Source organism: Camelus dromedarius, chromosome X (genome assembly GCF_036321535.1).
Source record: "Camelus dromedarius isolate mCamDro1 chromosome X, mCamDro1.pat, whole genome shotgun sequence".
Lineage (NCBI taxonomy): Eukaryota > Metazoa > Chordata > Mammalia > Artiodactyla > Camelidae > Camelus > Camelus dromedarius.
The window spans coordinates 41,422,024-41,441,083 of record NC_087472.1 but is presented as its reverse complement, the minus strand read 5'-3'; the positions used below and the strand labels follow the sequence as shown (position 1 = coordinate 41,441,083).

The following is a 19,060-nucleotide window of genomic DNA, read 5'->3' as shown; positions in this document are numbered from 1 at the left end:
CTGGAGAAGAGTCTTTCCATGGAACTTAGTAGAGAAATGCTGACTTTTGTTACTCTCTCTCAGAAACGCCTGCCCCTGTTCATCTGTGCCAGTGAAACCCACCCTTTAGGGATAAGCTCAGTAACACATCCTTGGGAAAGAAAGCATCACTAAAATCTGTCAGAGAATTTCTTTGAACTTCTCTATCACTTTTGTCGACCAGTCATATGTTTGTTTGTGTGCCTGCTTTAGTTATTCCACCGCAGCATTAGCACCGTGAAGCCAATGTCTTTATTTCTTATTCCTATTATTCAAGGCCCTACTGCACCTGTCACAGGGCCTTACCATTTAGTGAGTAGTTGTTTATTTATTATTAAATTAACGGATCTGTAAAAGTGCAGAGTCACACAATACTTTCCAGCACACCCAAAATTGTGTCAAATTGTAAATTATTCATTTGCCATATTCAATTCTCAATACTCTATTATAGTCTGATTTAATTGCTCCATTCCTAAATGTTCATAGGAGAGAAGAAAAGGGCTGACAATGATTTGATTCTTAAAGGCTGGTGGCATTTAAAAACATTTGAGATTTTTATTGTATTTGTAAAACATATATTTAACTTGAGTAAAGAAATCCTTTTTTAAAGTAATAGCATTTTTGTGATTGCACAAGTTTCATGTCGTAAACATGATTTCATAGAGGCAAAATTTGGTATTTACAAACAAGTATTTAATCTCATTTAAAAATGGGATACATATTTTACCTTTCAAATTATTCAACAAATCCATTTATACACTAAACTTGTAGCGTAATTTACTAATTTAGCAGTGAGATAAAGATGAGGTAAAAATGTCCAACCTACATTATAGGGTTATAGTAAGGTTGAAAGGAAATAAGAGATGTAAAAGCATTGATAAACCTGTATTATTATGCAAATAGGTGTTACTTAGTGTTAATTCTTGATATTACATGACAGCTAAATTACTTGTGCTGTGAGACAGACTCTGTGAAAAGCTTATTGTCCCCAAGAGAATCAAATCTGTGACCTTGTATTAATTATTCTATATTCAAACCAATTAGTCTAACAGGCCCAAGCTATATATAGTACTTCATCTTTGCATATATTTATAATGAAAGGTAATTTTTCATTATTTTGGAGAAGTGTTTCACAAAATCTTCGAGAATGCCAAATGTTCTAGCCTTTGTATATTGGCAGAGTTACTCATTGTCCAGGATTTATAATGCTTATCAAAAATCTGTGCACATCTTTTTCATGTACTGTTAAGCCCTTAGGTATTGCTCAATTAAATAAATCTTAAACCACAAATGTCTAGTGATAAGTTTTCTTTGCTACCATACTTAACAGTAAGCATTGAAATAAACACTGGGTTATTGATATTTCAGGGACATGGAATCTCAGGTTCATCGGGAATTCCAGGCCCTCCTCCACCGCCTCCATTGCCAGGTGGTGGGTCACCGTCACCCTCACCTCCACCACCGCCACCTCTACCCGGAGTAGGTCCCCCACCTCCTCCTCCACCTCCTTCATCTCGGGTACCACCACCACCACCTTTGATTGGGGGGCCTATTCCACCGCCTCCCTTTGGAGCTCCTCCTTTGCTGGGAACAGCACTTGATCTGCCGTATGGAATGAAGCAGAAAAAAATATATAAGCCTGAAGTGTCCATGAAGAGAATCAACTGGTCAAAGGTACTACTATGACTAGAGTTACTTGGCTTTGTGTAGCCCTAGTTGGTCATTAACGTGTGAATGACTGTATTGCTGCATATAAGTATTATATAATGTTTGCGAACATGATTGCTGATTCTTTTGCTTTCGTTTGTGAGTTCACCAGCTTTTTGTCCATTTTTCAGTTCTAGGAGCTAAAGAATTGGAAATTCCACAGATAACTTGCAATTAATGTAGAAGTCAAAAGGAAAATCAAAGTGAAAGTGGTTTTAAAGAGTAATATACGAAAGGCAGAACCAAATGAAAAATAATTTTCTTTTTTCCGTTGTTAACTTTAAGTGCTATGACATTCTTAAATATAATCTTTTTATTAGTGAGCCTTTTTATCTTAGTTATTTTTGTTCTTAGAAAACGTTGGGTTTTGTTTTTGTTTTTTTTTTTTTTAGTTTTAAACTTTCAGAGTGTGGAATCAGTGACGGTATTCAGTAGAGACATAAACTAACTTTTTTTTCATATGATGTATGAAAGTGTTTTTGAACATTATTTTGCTTTATTATTATCAAATAACATGTCTTATAAAAACCTGATTATCAAGATTGACACAGTCCTCATTCACTAGAAACTAATCTAGTGAAAATACGATTACCCAGGCCACCGTTTAAGGAAATAGTTTTTCCAAGAACCTACTTACAGTGATATCTGACAGTATCTACATATTAATTGTTTGACCAGAATAATGGTTCAATCTGTTTTAAAGTTAAGCATATACTTACGCTTTACTCATAAGAGTAAATGAGGTGTAAGTGTGTTTGGAATACAGTTATTTTCTCTTAGGCACAATCTACCAAACTGTAGGATCCAGAAGCTGCTGGCTCGGTTATCTGTGTGTGTAATTGTAATGATAGGTTAATTTAGCAGTGAAGCATACAGTGTAATGGCACTTACATATCACATACTCTTCTAATAGGGGGTTTCAGTGTGGTGACTAAGGCACAGTTCTGCGGAGCTGTACCACCTAGGTTTAAATCCCACCTTTGCCATTTACTAGCTTGGGCAGCCCCTGAAACTTTCTGGGGCTCAGTTTCCTCATCTTTAACATGGAGATAATAATAGCTTCAGAGGATTATTGTGAGGGTTTGATTAGATGAGTTAATATGTGAAATCTCTTCAAACACTACCTGACACATACTAGGAGGTATGTAATTGTCAGCTATTATGTTTATTATCTATAACCTAGTCAGTAAACATGGGGAATTTACTTTTCTGACTCCCAGTTTCCCCATAAATCCAGGAGCAAGAAGAATATATGTAAGTTGGGGGAGGGATTGACTAAATTATTTGTCAGATTCCTTCTAGTAGAAGATTTTTTAAGATGTAATTTGCTACATGGGCTATTGCTCTCATGTATTTTTCTGTGCACCAGTAGAATCCTGTGACTTTCCAAATGAATATTTACTTAAAAAGTGTTATTTTTGATAGATTCTAAAATTGATTTAGTAGGTAAATGAATAAAGATACTGTCATTCAACCTTGGTGAAAGTGAATTTTTTGAAAAATTAAATATGAAGTAATAATTTAGAAACTTCTCTTTGTTTTTTGTTTGTTTGTTTTTTTGTTTGTTTCAGATTGAACCCAAAGAATTATCTGAGAACTGTTTCTGGTTAAAAGTTAAGGAAGACAAGTTTGAAAATCCAGATCTCTTTGCAAAATTGGCACTGAATTTTGCTACTCACATGAAAGGTATGTTTTATTTTTTCAGTATTAAGTTCTTGTTCTGACATATTGAATTCAGTGCTTTGCTAAAAATTTCTAGTAATGTATACATGTATAATGTTTCCACACTGGACAGAGTCAAACATAAATAGATTGATGTATTAACTATATTTTACCCAGCAACTAAAGGATAGCTCCTTTTTCTTTTTAATTTAATTTGCACAAATGTTGTTATTCAACTGAAAATAAGGGTTTTATTTTATTGTTTAGTATGTGACTTATACTCCTCTATTATAAAGTTATCATTTTTACTGAGAAGCAGAGGAGCTGAGTTTGTTGATTGACCATTTAAGAGGAAATAACACAACAGAATATTAACAACACTGTCACACCAATCTTATATAGCCTTACATTTGTTATAATCCATTTGGTTTATTAGGAAAATTTATAGGTTTTTTTTTTTTTTTTTTTTTTGCTATAAGCAGATTTTTCTGGAATAATATCGCAGTCTGGTACCTAATAAGAATATTTTACTGATTTGATAATTGAGTGCCTTGTTTAGGATTAGACCCTTAACCTCTTATGAATTTCACAGATAATTTTGGTGCTTTATAGGTAACTTCTCAATTTCATAATTGATCCTTGTGGTTTGTGAATTTTTGCTATCTTATTTTCACATTGCTATTTTACTAGTTATTGTGGAATTGATATTTTAGTTAAGCCTAGGACTTTTTGCAGCCTGAGTAAGTCTTCACCACTAAGAAATTGATACATTCCACACGCCCATGCCCCGGGAATTAGCACCTTTACAGTTCATTTGCCTGATTTGTCACAACATGCCCTAGAATGCGAGAATGTGAATTTCGGAAGATTCGGAGAGGAGAGGTGACAATTATTCCTTTTCAGTCCTTCTATCTTATCTTGTGCGGTGGGAATGATTGTGCTATATTTCTTGTTTCTTGGAACTAGGAGTTCACTCGCACATAGAAATCTGGGGTGGTTAGTGTATTCTGAAGAATTTTGACATTTAAACAAATTCCTGCCATTAAAGTCTTTTATTTTTCATTCTTATTTTCTATAGTAGACTTCACATTTAAGGGGTTTGTCAATGACTCCAGAGATTACTGTTTATTATAATCACTTTTTTTGATCGAAAAAGGGAAACATGCTTATATTAAGGTATTAATAAAATATAAAAAGATGTCTGGTAAACATACCCCTTCAATTACAGACTTAAAGCTTCTTTCCCAGAGAAAACCACTCTTACTATAGAAAAAGTCTATGCCTTAGAAGCATATATGTATTGATCATTTTTTGTTTTTTACTTCTTTTTGCTTTCACTTATATACTTGGATATTATTCCCTAATAGTTTATGTTTATCTCCTGTGTTCTCTTTACATACTGCATAGAATCCTGTGGTATGAGCCTGAGTTTATTTAACCAGTCCCCTATTCATGGATATTTAGATTAGTTCCAGTCTTTTGCTGTTTTAGTCAATGCTCCAGCAAACGTGTATCTACATAAACCTTTGTACACATAGAATGTATCTGCAGGATAAATTCTAGAAGTGAAATTCCCGGCTATAATACTGTCTATGTTTATAATTTTCATAGATATTACCAAAATTCCTTTCAGAGTTTGTGTCCATTTATAGTGTTATACCCAAAATGTATGAGTATCTGTTTCCCCACAGCCTTTTCCCACCTCAGGGGTGAAATGATAAATCATCCATGTTATAATTTTTACTTCTTCAATTAGGAGTGAAGTTGAGCAGCTTTTCTTCTATTCATAGGCAATTTTAATCCCTTCTCTGTGAACTCCTTCCTCTAGTTCTTCGCACATTTTATACTGAGCACTTGCTTTTTTTACTTACAGATGTATTTATATTGAGTCCCATAAGAATGACAGGTTTCATAAAATTTTAGGGTTAGTGTGGACCTTAGGAGTGATTAAGCCTGACTCTATTTTGCCAATGAAGAAAGTGAAGTTTGCGATGTAGAGGTTACTAGTGTGGGGTAGTGGGAAAAGCCCCGAAGAGATGGGGTAGTAACCTCTGACACTGAATTTTCTTATCCATAAAATGAGTAAGGCTAATATTTATCTAATAGTGTCGTGAAAATTAAACAAGGTTATATATTTAAAGCACCCAACGTAGTGCTTTATATAGCAGGCACTTAATAAATATTAATTCCACTTTCCCTTTCATTTGACGTGAGGCTTTGTGTGTGTTTTGTTTTGCTTATTGACACTTAGTATGACTGTTAATACAGCAAGAGAATTTCCTGCTCTTCGGAGCAGTGCTTGGTAAAGCCAGTCAGTTACAGTAGAAGCCATTCTTCCTGTGGCTGCTAAAACCTAATCAAACCGAAGTAAAACTAAACAAAAGTCATAGAAGGGCTCTCATGTACTCCCTGCTGAGAAATGGGCATTTCCATTACTCTTAACTCCGATTCTCTGAATGTTCTATATGATACTACTACTATTTCTGCTTTCCTAATTTTGAAGACTTGAGTACAAATCAGGTCAGGAGCATCTTTCAGGACCATTACTTTTACTAAGATTTATTTCTGAAGGGACATTTGAAGGAACAATTAAGCATCACAGCATAGTCCAGGCATGTGTAACAAATGTTAATGATACAAAATTGCCATTTATTTTAATAACACTTAATAACTATTGATTGATCCTGTTGTCACAGCTGAAGTCCCTTGTCACTTGCAGTGCCTTGACTCATAATTTGGTCAATAGGTGGCAGGATCAGTAAGAAATCTGCGGGAGACTCTGGCTCCAGGAAATTCAAACCAAATTGTGCTCTGGCTTTCCTAGCTCCAGGGCACCAGTTTCTTCCCCATCAGTTCTGCTGCTGTTGGCCACTCATTCAGCTGTGTTCTGGAAGGAGCAACACACTCATTATTTCTAAGACCTATTTCCAAAGCTTTTAGACCCAGTGGTCCGAAACCTCTGAGAATTTCGTCCTACTGCAAGAAAGTTGGAGAGCTCCTGTCTCTGCTCTCCCTCAATGCATTGTAAAGCATCACTGGTCTATTTTTAATTTAATTTAATTTAATTTAATTTAATTTAATTTAATTTAATTTAATTTAATTTTTTATGTTGGGGTAATTAGGTTTATTTATTATTTTAATGAAGGTACTGGGGATTGAACCCAGGATCTCATGCATGCTAAGCACTCAGTCTACCAATGAGCTATACCCTCTCCCCTCTTACATTTTAGGAAAATGTTTAATACTTAGGAGTGTAAAGTTGCTTCAGATGGCTAAGTAGAAAAAAGTCTTAAAGTAGCTTAGTTCTGTTACCTATAATATTTAAATGTGTAAATATTTAATATGGGAAAGTACTATCAGATTATACTTTCTTTTTGAATTCCTTGTTTTTAGAGTTGTAGAGAAAATTATTTAAAATTTCCTATTATAAACTGAATTATTTCTATTTTAGGAGAGAATGGATCTCTTACTTCATGTAATTTAATATTTGTAGGGTACCCACTATGTGCAAGGTACTATACTAAATAGGATGGAGAGAAACGAATAAGGTCTTGTCTCTGTGCCAGGGAACTCATCATCCATCTAGTGAAAGAGAAAGAAGAGGTACACTCCATTTAGTCAAGTTGTTTTAAATGTTAGCACAGATGTTTTTAAGAAGCCATAGGAGCACAAGATGGAAATCAATTTTGAGTAGGGCAAATAGAAATCCCAGAAGTGGTGTAATTTGAGCTGGGCTTTGAAATTTAGGCAAAATTTCAATAGGGGGAGAAAGAAAGAAGGCATTCTAGGCAGATAACACCATTAACAAAATAGGGGGAGGCTGATGCACATGCTGTGTTGGAAGCACGTCCTTTTGGGTTGGGACATGGGAGGGAAGGTGGTAAGGTGAACCTTACACTGAGGAAATGGGGTTTTGTTCATTAAGCCCAAGGGGCCCAGTGATTTGATAATTAACAATTGAGCAGGCTTTCGGTGGACAGATGGGTGATGGGATTTCATAGGTAGGTAAATGGACCACTGATTGTAAATAAATACCAGTAGACTAGACAAGATATGATGATATACTGATCAGTACGGATTCCTAATCTTTAAGGTTTCTTCTAGTTCCCAAACCCTGTGTCCTTGTGCTTATAATATTTAGGATCTTCTTACAAGCCATAATGATGCTGTAGATCTCAAAATGCTCTCTGGATTAATGAAAAAAAAAAGTATATTAGAGGCAGTTGGAGAAGACCCTATTAGTGCTTTTGAATATACATCATACATGCAACTGTTGGAATTTGTATATGTGTTCTAGTTTTATTTATTATTCAATCTGGTGATATTTGGGGACATACAAATAACAAGACGATAATAATAATGTCATTTTCCTTAAAAATGTATCGTAATTCTAGATAATAGTGATATTGTATAAGAATTAAAGTAATGATGGTTAGTATTAACTAAACTTGAAATAATAATAAAATATGTAGGTTATAACTGCTAATTCTAATTAGAATTTTTAGGGTTCTCTAGAGGCTTCAGGAAGAACAGAGATAGTGTGTGTGGAAATTGTAAGCAATTTCTTTGGTTTTAATGTAGCTTGGAGAAAATGTAAGAAATAAGCCTAACAGGTTAATAAAATTTAGCTTCTTCAATAATATATTTCTGTAGCATAATTTAGCTTTAATAATAACAGAAAATTGAGATGTTATAAATATTGCAAATGTATATAAATATCATTTTGCAATGCTTGAAATACTGGGCTAGCTTCAAAAATTATGGAGGAACTGTGTTTGAAGATGTATTTATGTAAAAGCACTTTTCCTCTAGGATAGTATTTTAAATTGTGTTTCTTAGTCTTAGAATCTGCTGGCTGCTTTTAAAGATACACACCCGTGTTTGGTTGCTTAATACAGTCTTACATATTTAGTGAAGCAATAAAAAAACCAAAAAAGTGTTAAAATCTAATTCATCTCTGTCTTCGTAATATAGAAATTCTTAGAGCTGACTTGAAAATAATGAGATGTCAGTCTCAGAGCGCACACCCCCTATAAATGATGCTAAAGTGTCCTGAGAGACCTGGTGTCCTAACAAATAATTTGTCATCTTAATGACATAATATGCAGGCTCTGTAGTGTAGGCTTTAATACTTAAGGGAACAAGTCGAGAAAGCTTTAATTTTTTCAGGCAGCCAGCTAAACACCATACATACCTGTATGTAATTTCATCATTTTTATTATATCTAAATTCTTTGAGTTTCTTATATAAACCAATTATTTTTGTCTATCACCTGATCAAAGTTTTTTTTTTTTTTTAATGGAACTTTTAATGGTTTTAACTTACGGTGACACATGCTTTTATTTCCATTTGGCATGTTCTGGCATCGAACAATTACCTCCTTTATGTAGAAGAGGAAATGGAATTCATGAGCCAGAGATACATTCCCTTGTTTAATCGTAAGAGTCACTAATTGTAGAGAGATGTTGAGACAGTGTATCCTTGGCCTTCTGAACGAGTAGGCTTCCAGTAGCTCTTTCTGTACATATCAGTGATGGTGTGGTGATTGTACTGCTTCTATTAACTACACCATCACTAGTAATAACAGTAATCATAGCAGTTATAATAATAACAACAATATTTTTATTAAGCATTTACTGTGTCCCAAGAGTTGTGATGAGCACTTAAAATTCATATCTTATTTAGTCCTCATACCAACCCTAGATACCTGTATTATTGTTTTATAGGTGAAGAAACTGAGGCTATGGGAGATTAAGGAGTATGTCTTATTTATACAGCTAGGAAGTAGCAAAGCTGAGATCTGACCCCAGGTTTGTTCTTAGCCACTTCCCTATGTTGTGACAGTGGTTTTTACACCCTCAGTTATTTGTGCATTTTGTTGCATAATTAACAAATCCTTTTTTAAAGCTATAGTTTCACATATTATCTTGTGAAATGTGTAATCCTATTATTCTGGCGCTGAAGACAGTTCTTTAGAACTTAAATAAATCAAAGCTAGGAAGTTGTATGTTTGGAAGGGAATAAGGTCATTTTTTCTATGACTAAGATTTTTTCAAGCATTTTCTGCATTGAATTTATTCAACTGTAAAGCACTACTATGTCTTGGGGTTTGTCTCTTCTAATAGTGAATGAAGGATTGTGGTCTTCATCTCATTAGGCAATTGGTAAGGATATATTAATATACATGGGATACATAAAGTAATAAAATCAATTTTTCACAGGGTTCCTTTGAGGTTAGCTTTATAACGTTATAGATACCTTGTATTATTTTAATATGACACTTTTTAGCAATGAGTTAGTGAGACTGTCTCTCCCCATTTCAGTAATTTTTGCTTATAAACATTGTATGGATTAGGCACAATAACAGGGGTTCAGTTGATAACATTTACAAGTCACATAGATACTCATTCACGTTCAGAATTATTCTAGCTAATTTAGTTTTATTTCGGCAAATAGAAATTATTTACATTGAAATCCAGTGGAATTTTTTGACACAACTTTATAAAACCATAAAGGGGTATTTGTTGTTCCCATGGTGTATTGATGGCAGTAAAACCAGTTCCAGACTATATATTTTGTATGATATAGGAAGTAAGAGCAAGAGTTTTCTCTGATTTGTTTAAGAGAAAACGTATTTATTTTAGGGAAGTGCAAATCTGGTAGCTTTTTCTGAGACATTATATATAAGTAATCCCTTTGGTCAGTTAGTCCTTGTTGATGAGAGTAAATTTAATTCTTTCTTTTTAATAGATTATTTGATAGTATCTGGGTGTTACCTTGTTTTCCTTAATTTTAAACTAAGATTTTTGGTATTACTATTAACATCATTATTTAATTTTCATTCATCATTATCTTTTGGTTTTTGTTTTGCTTTTGTTTTTATTTTCCCCATTTTGTTGCAATATAATTGACATGTAATGTTGTATAAGTTTAGGGTGTACAACATAATGATTTGGTATATGTATATATTGCAGTGGGTTTAGTTAACATTCATCACCTCACATAGTTATAAATTTTTTCCTTGTGATGGGAACTTTTAAAATTTACTCTCTTAGTAACTCTCAAATATATAGTATAGTATTGTGTACTTTAGTTATCATGCTGTACATTATATCACTAGAAATTATTTATGTTATAACTGGAAATTTGTACCTTTTGTTCAGCTTCACCCAATTCCTCCCCCCCCGACACCTTCCACCTCTTGAAACCACAAATCTCATTTCTCTATGAGCATATCGCTATTTTAAGACAATGTTTAGCATCTTGTAAGGTAGGTGTGCTGAATGAGTGAGCTAAATCTTGTTATTAAGTGCCCTTCAGACAATATATGGGAGATGACCTGAGAAATTCAAAATTATAACTTAAAAATATCAGTTCCATTTTACCACAAGTTTCTAGGAATACAGTTACACTTGAAAACAGGTTAATATATTTGTGCATGGCCATCATGTTGAAAGAATTTTAACTTTTTTTTTTATCACTGTGGATAATGTTAGTTGCCTCTTACTAAGTAACAGATTATTGCTAAATTTAGCAGCTTAAAGGAACACACATTTATTTTCTCACAGTTTCAGGAATCTTGGCAGAGCTCAGCTGAGTCCTCTGCCTCAAGGTCCATCACAAGGCTGCATGTGAGGTGTTGTCAGGGTTGTGGTCTTATCTGAAGGCTTGATTGGGGGATGATCTGTTTTTAAGCTCACATATATGATTTTTGACAACATTCAGTTTCTCCAGGACTATTGGCCTGAGGGCCTCCATTCTTTTTTGCTGGCTATTGTCCAGAGGCCACCCTCAATTCCTTGCCTCATGGGCTTCTCAATAGTGCAGCTCACAGGAGATGGTTTGCTTCATCAAACTGTACATGCCCAGAAGAAGTGAAGAGAGAATGAAGGTGAAAAGGAAGTGACAAATGTTTTGTAGTCTTTTTTCATCTTTGGAAGCAATTAACTAGGTCCAACCCTCACACACATGGGGAGGGAATTACTCAAGGGCATGGATACCAGGAGGCAGGGAGCATTTGGGAGCCATTTCAGAAGTTGCTTACCATATGGATGCATACAATTTGATTTCTCAGTAATTACAAGTGCTGTGACAGCTCTCTCCTTGATGACTTCAACAGAATCCTAACTGGTCTCTGTATTTTCAGTCCTATTTCCTTGTGACCCGTTTTCTACAACCTAGTCAGAATTGTATAAATTATTTAAAAGTATAAATTATTAGGGCACTCCTATACTTGGAACATTTCACTGACTACTTGTTGTCTTTAAGGGGACATCTAAGCTCATGCAGTTCATGGTCACTTGCCTCTTCACTCCCCCTAAAATGTCCTTAGACTAAACTCTTTTGTTCCTGGAACAGACACTTACAAGACTTTGCAACTTCTCCCTGAACCTTCACCAGTTCTCCATTTGGCCTCTATTTAGATCACATTTCTGTCAGAACATACTTGTCACAAGACATTATAATTGTGTTCATTCATCTGTGTCCCCATCGGACACTGAACTTCTTGCAGGCCGGAAGAAGTATTTCCATTTTGTTTACTGTTGTTTCCCAGCATGTACTACAGCTTCTGGCAAGTGTAAGTGTGTTTAGCGAACACACAAATGAATTACAGGTATGTGTACTTAGTTTTATAGTACCAATGCAAATAAAGTGTGGGTGCTAACCCCAAGTTCATGCACTTAGTAGGAAGTGTATGTGTATTTAATAATTCATTCAGTGATGTATATATATAATAGAATCTATTTTTTGAAAGTCCTTATAACTGATTAAATACCAGAAATCTACCTAATTGAATCTGGTGGTGGTAGTTTGTTGAAATTAATTTGCCATTTAAGTGCCTATGCTGTAGTAATTCTGTTCATTTTGGTGTGTGTGTATGTATGCATGTACATGTGCATATGTGTACACACACATACAACTGCAGATTTTTGTTAAACTTTTCAAATGTGAAAACCAGATTTTTTTCAGTAGTGGCCTGTGGTTAATTGAATCAGTAAAATTTTAAAATTTATGGTTGGCCCACTTAAATAAAGAGAAGTTTAGTGCGCTAAAGTGAATATCTATTTCCTGCTTTGTTGTTTGACCCTAAGGAAACTACTTAATTTCTTATTGTCTCTATTTAAAGAACTATAAAATAGAGTAACGGTCAGTAAAATAGACAAACCATCAGTAGGAGCTTTGTGAGAATAAAGATAAGTATGTATCACAGACCCGGCAGATCTGACAGTTTTAACAATTGCAAATGTTAGTATTTGTTGTGCACTTCCTATATGCCACATACTTTAAGTGTTTTCCATGGATTATTTCATTTAATGTTTTAATCTAGCCTATGCTGTAGGTACCATTATTGGAGCCGTTTTGCAGATGAGCAAAGTGGAGCTGGGAATCCAGGTCAGGCAGGATGATTCCACAGCGCATGTACGTCAGCACTCTGCTGTGCTTCCTGTATGGGCAAAGTCATGGAAATAGGGGGCCTTAGGACAAGCCTGAGTCCGCAGCCCGTGCTTTTCAACACTAGTGCATCTCTCTATAGTGTGATGTGCTGATTAAAGATCTATTATCAGAAACCTCCATTCAAGATCCACTTATCTGTTGCACAGGGCAAAGATAGGCTATTTACGTGAGCTTACCCTTTGAGATACTTTGTTCTTGTGTACTCCATCCCACCTAGCTTGTGTAGGGTATTAATGTATTTCTATTAATTGGACCCAGTAAAAATATACTCATAAAGTGACAGAACTGAATGAACCAACTTGCCCACTACGAAAAAATTTACAGTCTTGGAAAACATGTCTAAGAAGGCTGAAGACATACTGAAGTTCTTAACCATTCTAGGCTAAGTTCTCCATATCTGTGTGTTCTGCCTTTAGCTTCTCCATGGCCAAATATTCATACTAGTCTGATGTCTCCCTGCCTCCCCAGCACCATTTCCACATGCTCTTTGTCATCTGGTGATACTGACTTAAGGATCATATTTTTAATTTAAATTAGTTTTATAGGAGCCTAAATAAACGATGTGATGCATTCAGATGGCAAACATAGCTATTGTGGATTATCAATGTTCCCTCCGTCCGAATGGCTTACTGAGACTTGACTGTGCCTGGCTTCATGTGATAAGAATAGAGTGATAACATGCTCCTGGCAATGGGTGAGAGATGTGTTGTTTCCTCGCATGTAACTGCTTTTAATAGAAGGCAGCAAAGGTAACTACTCTGTGACATATGATGCTATTAGGATATTTGTAATTTTCTTTGAAAAGAGAAGCTTTTGGTACCTTTTGTTCCATTAACAGCAATGATAAAGATGCTATCACTCCTCTCCTAGGTTTTTTACTTACTATTTGCTCTGTTAGTACCAATCAGATCACATTCTTCTTAATTATTGGCATTTTCATTCTATTCCATGGCATTTGTTTTCTCAATGCTGACAATTTAAGTATTTTAATAATTTTATTGTATTATCAAATATTAATATAGCTGTATGATGGATCAGAATATGGTTCTAAAATCCTTGTATCATAGTTTATAGACATTCATTTTATTAATAATGTTATCATTTGGCATTACAGAGCTTCTGAATTCATTTTATGACATGAACTGAACACATATAAAGATAAAATCATAGGAAATTAATTTCTTAGATTTGAAATAGGATTTGGGAACACAAGTCTGGCCCTTTTTTAATATTTCAGACTGAGATATAATTTAGCTAAGGGATTCCTTTAGAATTTAAAATTTCTTAAAAATTTAGAATTTATCCTTTTCTGAGATGACTTCTTATCAGCCATATTCCTTTGCAGGTTCACTTATATATAACCTATGAAAGTAGTGAGATTTTTTTGTATTTTTTCCTGCTTGAAAGTTATTTGGTCTATTAATACTGTCTGTCATCCTTTTAAAAAATGATATACTTCCCACCATAATTAATAGGGTATGATACTATTTTGATCTGCAGTGGTAAGAATGTTTTAAAACTGATCATTTCATCTCTTTGCCTAATGCTGCTTATGACCAATGATGCTCATTTATGATGACAGTGGGTTAGGGGTAGATTTTGTGTCCATTGTGCTGAACCAAGGTAACTGACCCAGTAAATGTTGAACTCATGATCTTGGTATGGTGTTACAGCCAATTTAAACAATTGGCCACAGGTAGATATATAAGATGACAAAGATAACTGTCAACTGTTTTAAACAACTTTTCTATAGTAGAAATGAACTTGATAGCATTTGCTTTCTGCAATAACAGTACCTGAGAACAGCTTCATATTACAGGGTTCTTAAATTGTTTAATGTTGAAGACTTACAAAAGTCCTTTTTAAATTTAGTACCTTACCAGATCAAGATATAACAAAATATCATTAATCTTATAGAAAAAAAGGCAAGTCAATAAATTCTTAATTTTGCTAATTGCAGGGACATAACTGAATATATTTTAACTAAGCCTTTCTTGAGAGAGAGAGAGTTGCTGGCACAAAGACTTTTCAACATTATCCCAATATTATGGTATCATTTTCACTTTGTTTTAGTGATGGTCTATATTTCTTCATACCTTCAGAGACATCGAGGCAATTGCTTACTGTTATCAGCTCTCTTAGATTTAATAATGTTTTTCAAAATACCATTATTACTTTCCTTGGTGGACAGATTATATTTGTGCCTCAGCATTTATGTATTGCATAATATTTGCTTGAGAGTTATTTCCAATAAACAGGTTTATTAAATTAGAGTAGATCTTAGTTAGGATCTAATAAAGTAGTGCTCTTAAGAGTTTGCTCTAATTTTTATGAATATTACTAGTGGCTATAAATGGGTAATCTTTTTTTATATATAATTTAGTATTTATGTGATGTATGTGACAGCTCTCAGTTACCTGCTTTAATAAAGTGGAATAAATGTATAGAACTTTTGGAGGGAATATGTGGAAGGTAAAGGCAATTAAGTGTGTTTTTAGTTGTCTTTTTCTTGTATTTCAGGGTCTCTAGCTCAGGCCTCTATGTGTTTTTTTTGTTTTGTTTTGTTTTTTTTGGATTAGGTGTAAGAGACAAAAGAAGCTATGAGAACAACCTTTCTTTGGCCACATATACTAGGGCTTGTTTAAAGATTTTTCAAAAATAATTTTAAACCTTTGTTAGCAGAGAGAAAATGGGCTCTTGGCCTTTGGGAAACATACTGTATTGGTCCTCTCTCATGCCTTAAGTTTCTTTTGGACTCTACAGGAAATTCTGTATTGAATTTCTTCATGGTCATAAGAGTTACAATGGATTCGCTCTGTTGGGATTGTTATTTTAAATTGTAAGACTCTTGTGGTAGATTGTCTTAATTCCCCCATCTCCGTTTTTTTGTCTTTTGTAGCAACAGTGATATAGTTGGTAAGGGTCCAACAAACACCTCAGGTTTGATATGCTTAGCATTACAATAAATATATGTAAAACAAATTCATTCATGAACTGTGCTAGATTCAGTTTAGTCTGTGAGCATTCTGTTGGCTGCTTGCTGAGGGTACTCTGCATTTCTTAGCCACTCAGCAGTTGACAACCAGGAACTTATATATGAACCAGAGCTGTAGTGTTAATCTAATAGGAGAATGGATATAGATTCATAAAGCATTTGTTACATACCATTGATTCTTCTGTGCTTTTTACATATATTAAATCATTTCATTAATCCTCATGAAAGGAAACCTATGAGATAATGTTCTTATCTCCAATTCCGTAGACATCTAATTTTCCTGAGTCACAGGAAAATTAAGTGACTTGCCCAAAGGTAACAGGGGTAGTAGATAGCAAAGTTGAGTTTGAACCCAGTGCTCTTAATTGCTATACAAACTGCCAGTTTTTTTATATAACTAGTACATTCAGTTATATAACTGGTAATCTAGGTTCTTTTTATACATTTATGAAGTATATATCATAGAAACAGCAGTCCCATTCCACTGGCTGGCCCAGTGCATGCCCAGGCAGGTCTGGCGTTTATCTGGAAGCCAGAATGGGTGTGACAGCAGGGAAGAGAGTTAATCTGGTTCAGTGATAACACACTGACTTTGGGAGAATTTGTAGACCATCCACCTTTCTGTCTGAATTGCCTCTGAGTCTGAACAATATTTTTCAGTCTTAGCATCCAAGTGTACTGGTTTTAGAATCAAATCTTGAAGGTGACATAGGCAATTTGGGAAGGACATAAGAAACTCTAACAGAAGTTGCTGCTGTTTTAAAACACCCTCCAATTGTGTATTAATTCTTACCAAAAGTCTTTCCTACTAAAATCTCTCTGTAGGAAGGGTTTCAGGATTCCTGTCTTAGGAATTACTGTAAGATGTTTTGCAAGTTTATTTCACTGTTCTGTTAAAAACTGAGGATTCTTAACAGATATTACGATGATACAGTGTGTGTGTATACATACATACATATAGATAGATAGATCATTAACTCCTACCGTTCTACCCTGACTATAAGGAGGGAGTTAGATTTTGTTGGTAGTGTTCTTCTGTCTTCCTGGAGGCCTCCAGTTCATCTGACGACTAGAAATACTGTAATTTAGGTACCTAAATTACATTTCACACCTATAATGTAATTATTAATGCTTTCCTAATAGTCTTTTGAAGTGTGGAGTTTTGAGTTTCAAGGTCATTTCCAGGTGTCTGCTAGGAGGTGACTGCGCGTAGCAGTTGCGGGCACGACATGTTTCTTTGATTGAAAGGAATCAGTATGTCAATTTATCAACATTTTTTTATACTGTTTCAAATAGATTGCTTTAACAAAGCTACTGAAAATGTGTAAAGCGTTTGAAAGATTGTGGAAAGCTTAATTTTATAACAGTTGTTGTCAAATTAGTTATTACATTGAAATCATGCTATGTCATTTTTATTTTTTGTATGAAAAGCACTTGATCATTTATAAGAATCCTTTTATTTTAAATGCCCACCAGTAATGGCTCGCTAAAATGTTTGGTGTCCATAGACATTCCCTTCAGACGTTTTGCAATTTCCATTTTGAATTAAGGTCAGATTAGAGGGTTTACATAAAATATGTTAAATTTGAATTATCAAAATAGTCTATAAATGGGGTTGGAACATAGTGAGATTAATAACATGTGCATTTGTAACATATTAATTGCTGCCCATTATGAATAATAAAACCTATCAGTAATTACATAGAATTAGGTTGCTTTGAGTATTTCTGAACAAACTTTAGCTTGAACACTGCCATTAAAGAAATTTGTCTTGGAGCCAAGCTGCTTCCCATGCAGAAACTAACAAGAGTTGCTAGGACATTGAAGTTCATGGAATGGCCGCTTATATATAGAACATCAGTATTTTACTTATCATATTAAAATTCATCATTGTGATCTTTGGAGAGGAAATGACAATATTCCCTGCTTTATTATTTATATGATGTATATCTGAATAATAGAAATATAAAACTTAAGCCATGGCTCTTTTAATAATGCCTTCCCTCTTTAGGATGTGTGCCCTGAAATCAATACAATTAAAGCAACCTATTTCCTTTACCATATAGAGGTGAGCATCTGGGGCACATGTAATATTAGCTCCTTGCTAGTCAAAATGGACAATGTTTTGATGCACTAATAACTTTTAGTGAAGGCACCAGCTTTGAGTTGAATAAACCATCTAATATATTAGACTTACATATTAATATGCTAACCGCTATACAGAATTTGTTAGTTGTGGACAGTACATTTCCCAAGAGTTACTCTCTGCCAGTGTCCATTAGTAAGCAGTGATTGAAGATTTTTTTGAGACTAAATTTTAGTGAAAAATGAGAGAACTTTTTTAAATCTCCTGGATAATAAAGTCTAAATTCAATGTAACTAACTTTGTGAATATTCCTCTTTTCATCTCTTTCCCTCGGACTCGCCCATCTCCCCTCTCCCAGTGGACCCAGATACCTGCATAATCAACATAGTGACAGATTTCCGCTTCACAAATCTTGGATCAGCTGCTGCTTGGGTACTGGGAGCTCCATTTCTGTGTATATAGTATAGACATTACTAAGTAATGGTAGCCTTCATAGAGGCGAGTTTACTGTAGAAATGAGATAACAGCATTATTCTAGCAGTTCTTCTAAGCTGCCACTGAGGCTGCATCTTCCTTGTCTCATTTGCTCATTCACCAAATATGTATTGAATTTCTATCGTACGTGCTACACTACTAGTTTTCTCAGAATGCTTATTACTCCATTAGGCCTCAGAATGAGTAACTGTGAATTCTCAGTGCTGGAAAAGGATTTTGTTTATCTTGTTTTTCCATGACAACATCCCTATATTTCTGCACCATAGGCCCAGCCCAGTTACTTAAAGTCAGGATAATTATTTCTTCTACTACCTTCAAGTATTTCCTAGGATCCAAATTATTTTGTTGTTGGTTAGATGTGCTTAAAGTGTTGGGTGTTAATGGAACCACTGTATTCAATGATGGACAGTATTTTCCAGAAACTTTCTGCTCAGTTATTCTCATATTTCTACTCGATGATTATCTGAGTCTTCTCATTCCTTCCTAAAATTCAGTATGACCAAAAAGTTCCAATGGACTTTGGGGTTGACCTATATTTTGAGGTTTGAGAGTGGGAGTGAAAGTGACAGCAGTTAGAGTAGCAAATAAAAGGAAACTAAGTTTGTGCTCAAAACTGTCAGGGGTGGTGTAATATGTTTGCC

The 19,060-nt window shown here is 34.5% G+C and overlaps 1 protein-coding gene across 3 annotated transcripts in view; it reads left to right on the top strand.

Moving 5' to 3' along the window:
• Nucleotides 1-19,060, top strand: part of DIAPH2 (diaphanous related formin 2) — a 798,971-nt gene that overhangs the window by 242,185 nt on the left and 537,726 nt on the right. For all 3 annotated transcript variants that reach the window (XM_064482987.1, XM_064482986.1, XM_064482985.1), the window contains 2 exons: nucleotides 1,387-1,692; nucleotides 3,297-3,411. In XM_064482987.1, the coding sequence (XP_064339057.1) occupies nucleotides 1,387-1,692; nucleotides 3,297-3,411 (421 nt within the window). The remainder of the gene's footprint in view (nucleotides 1-1,386; nucleotides 1,693-3,296; nucleotides 3,412-19,060) is intronic.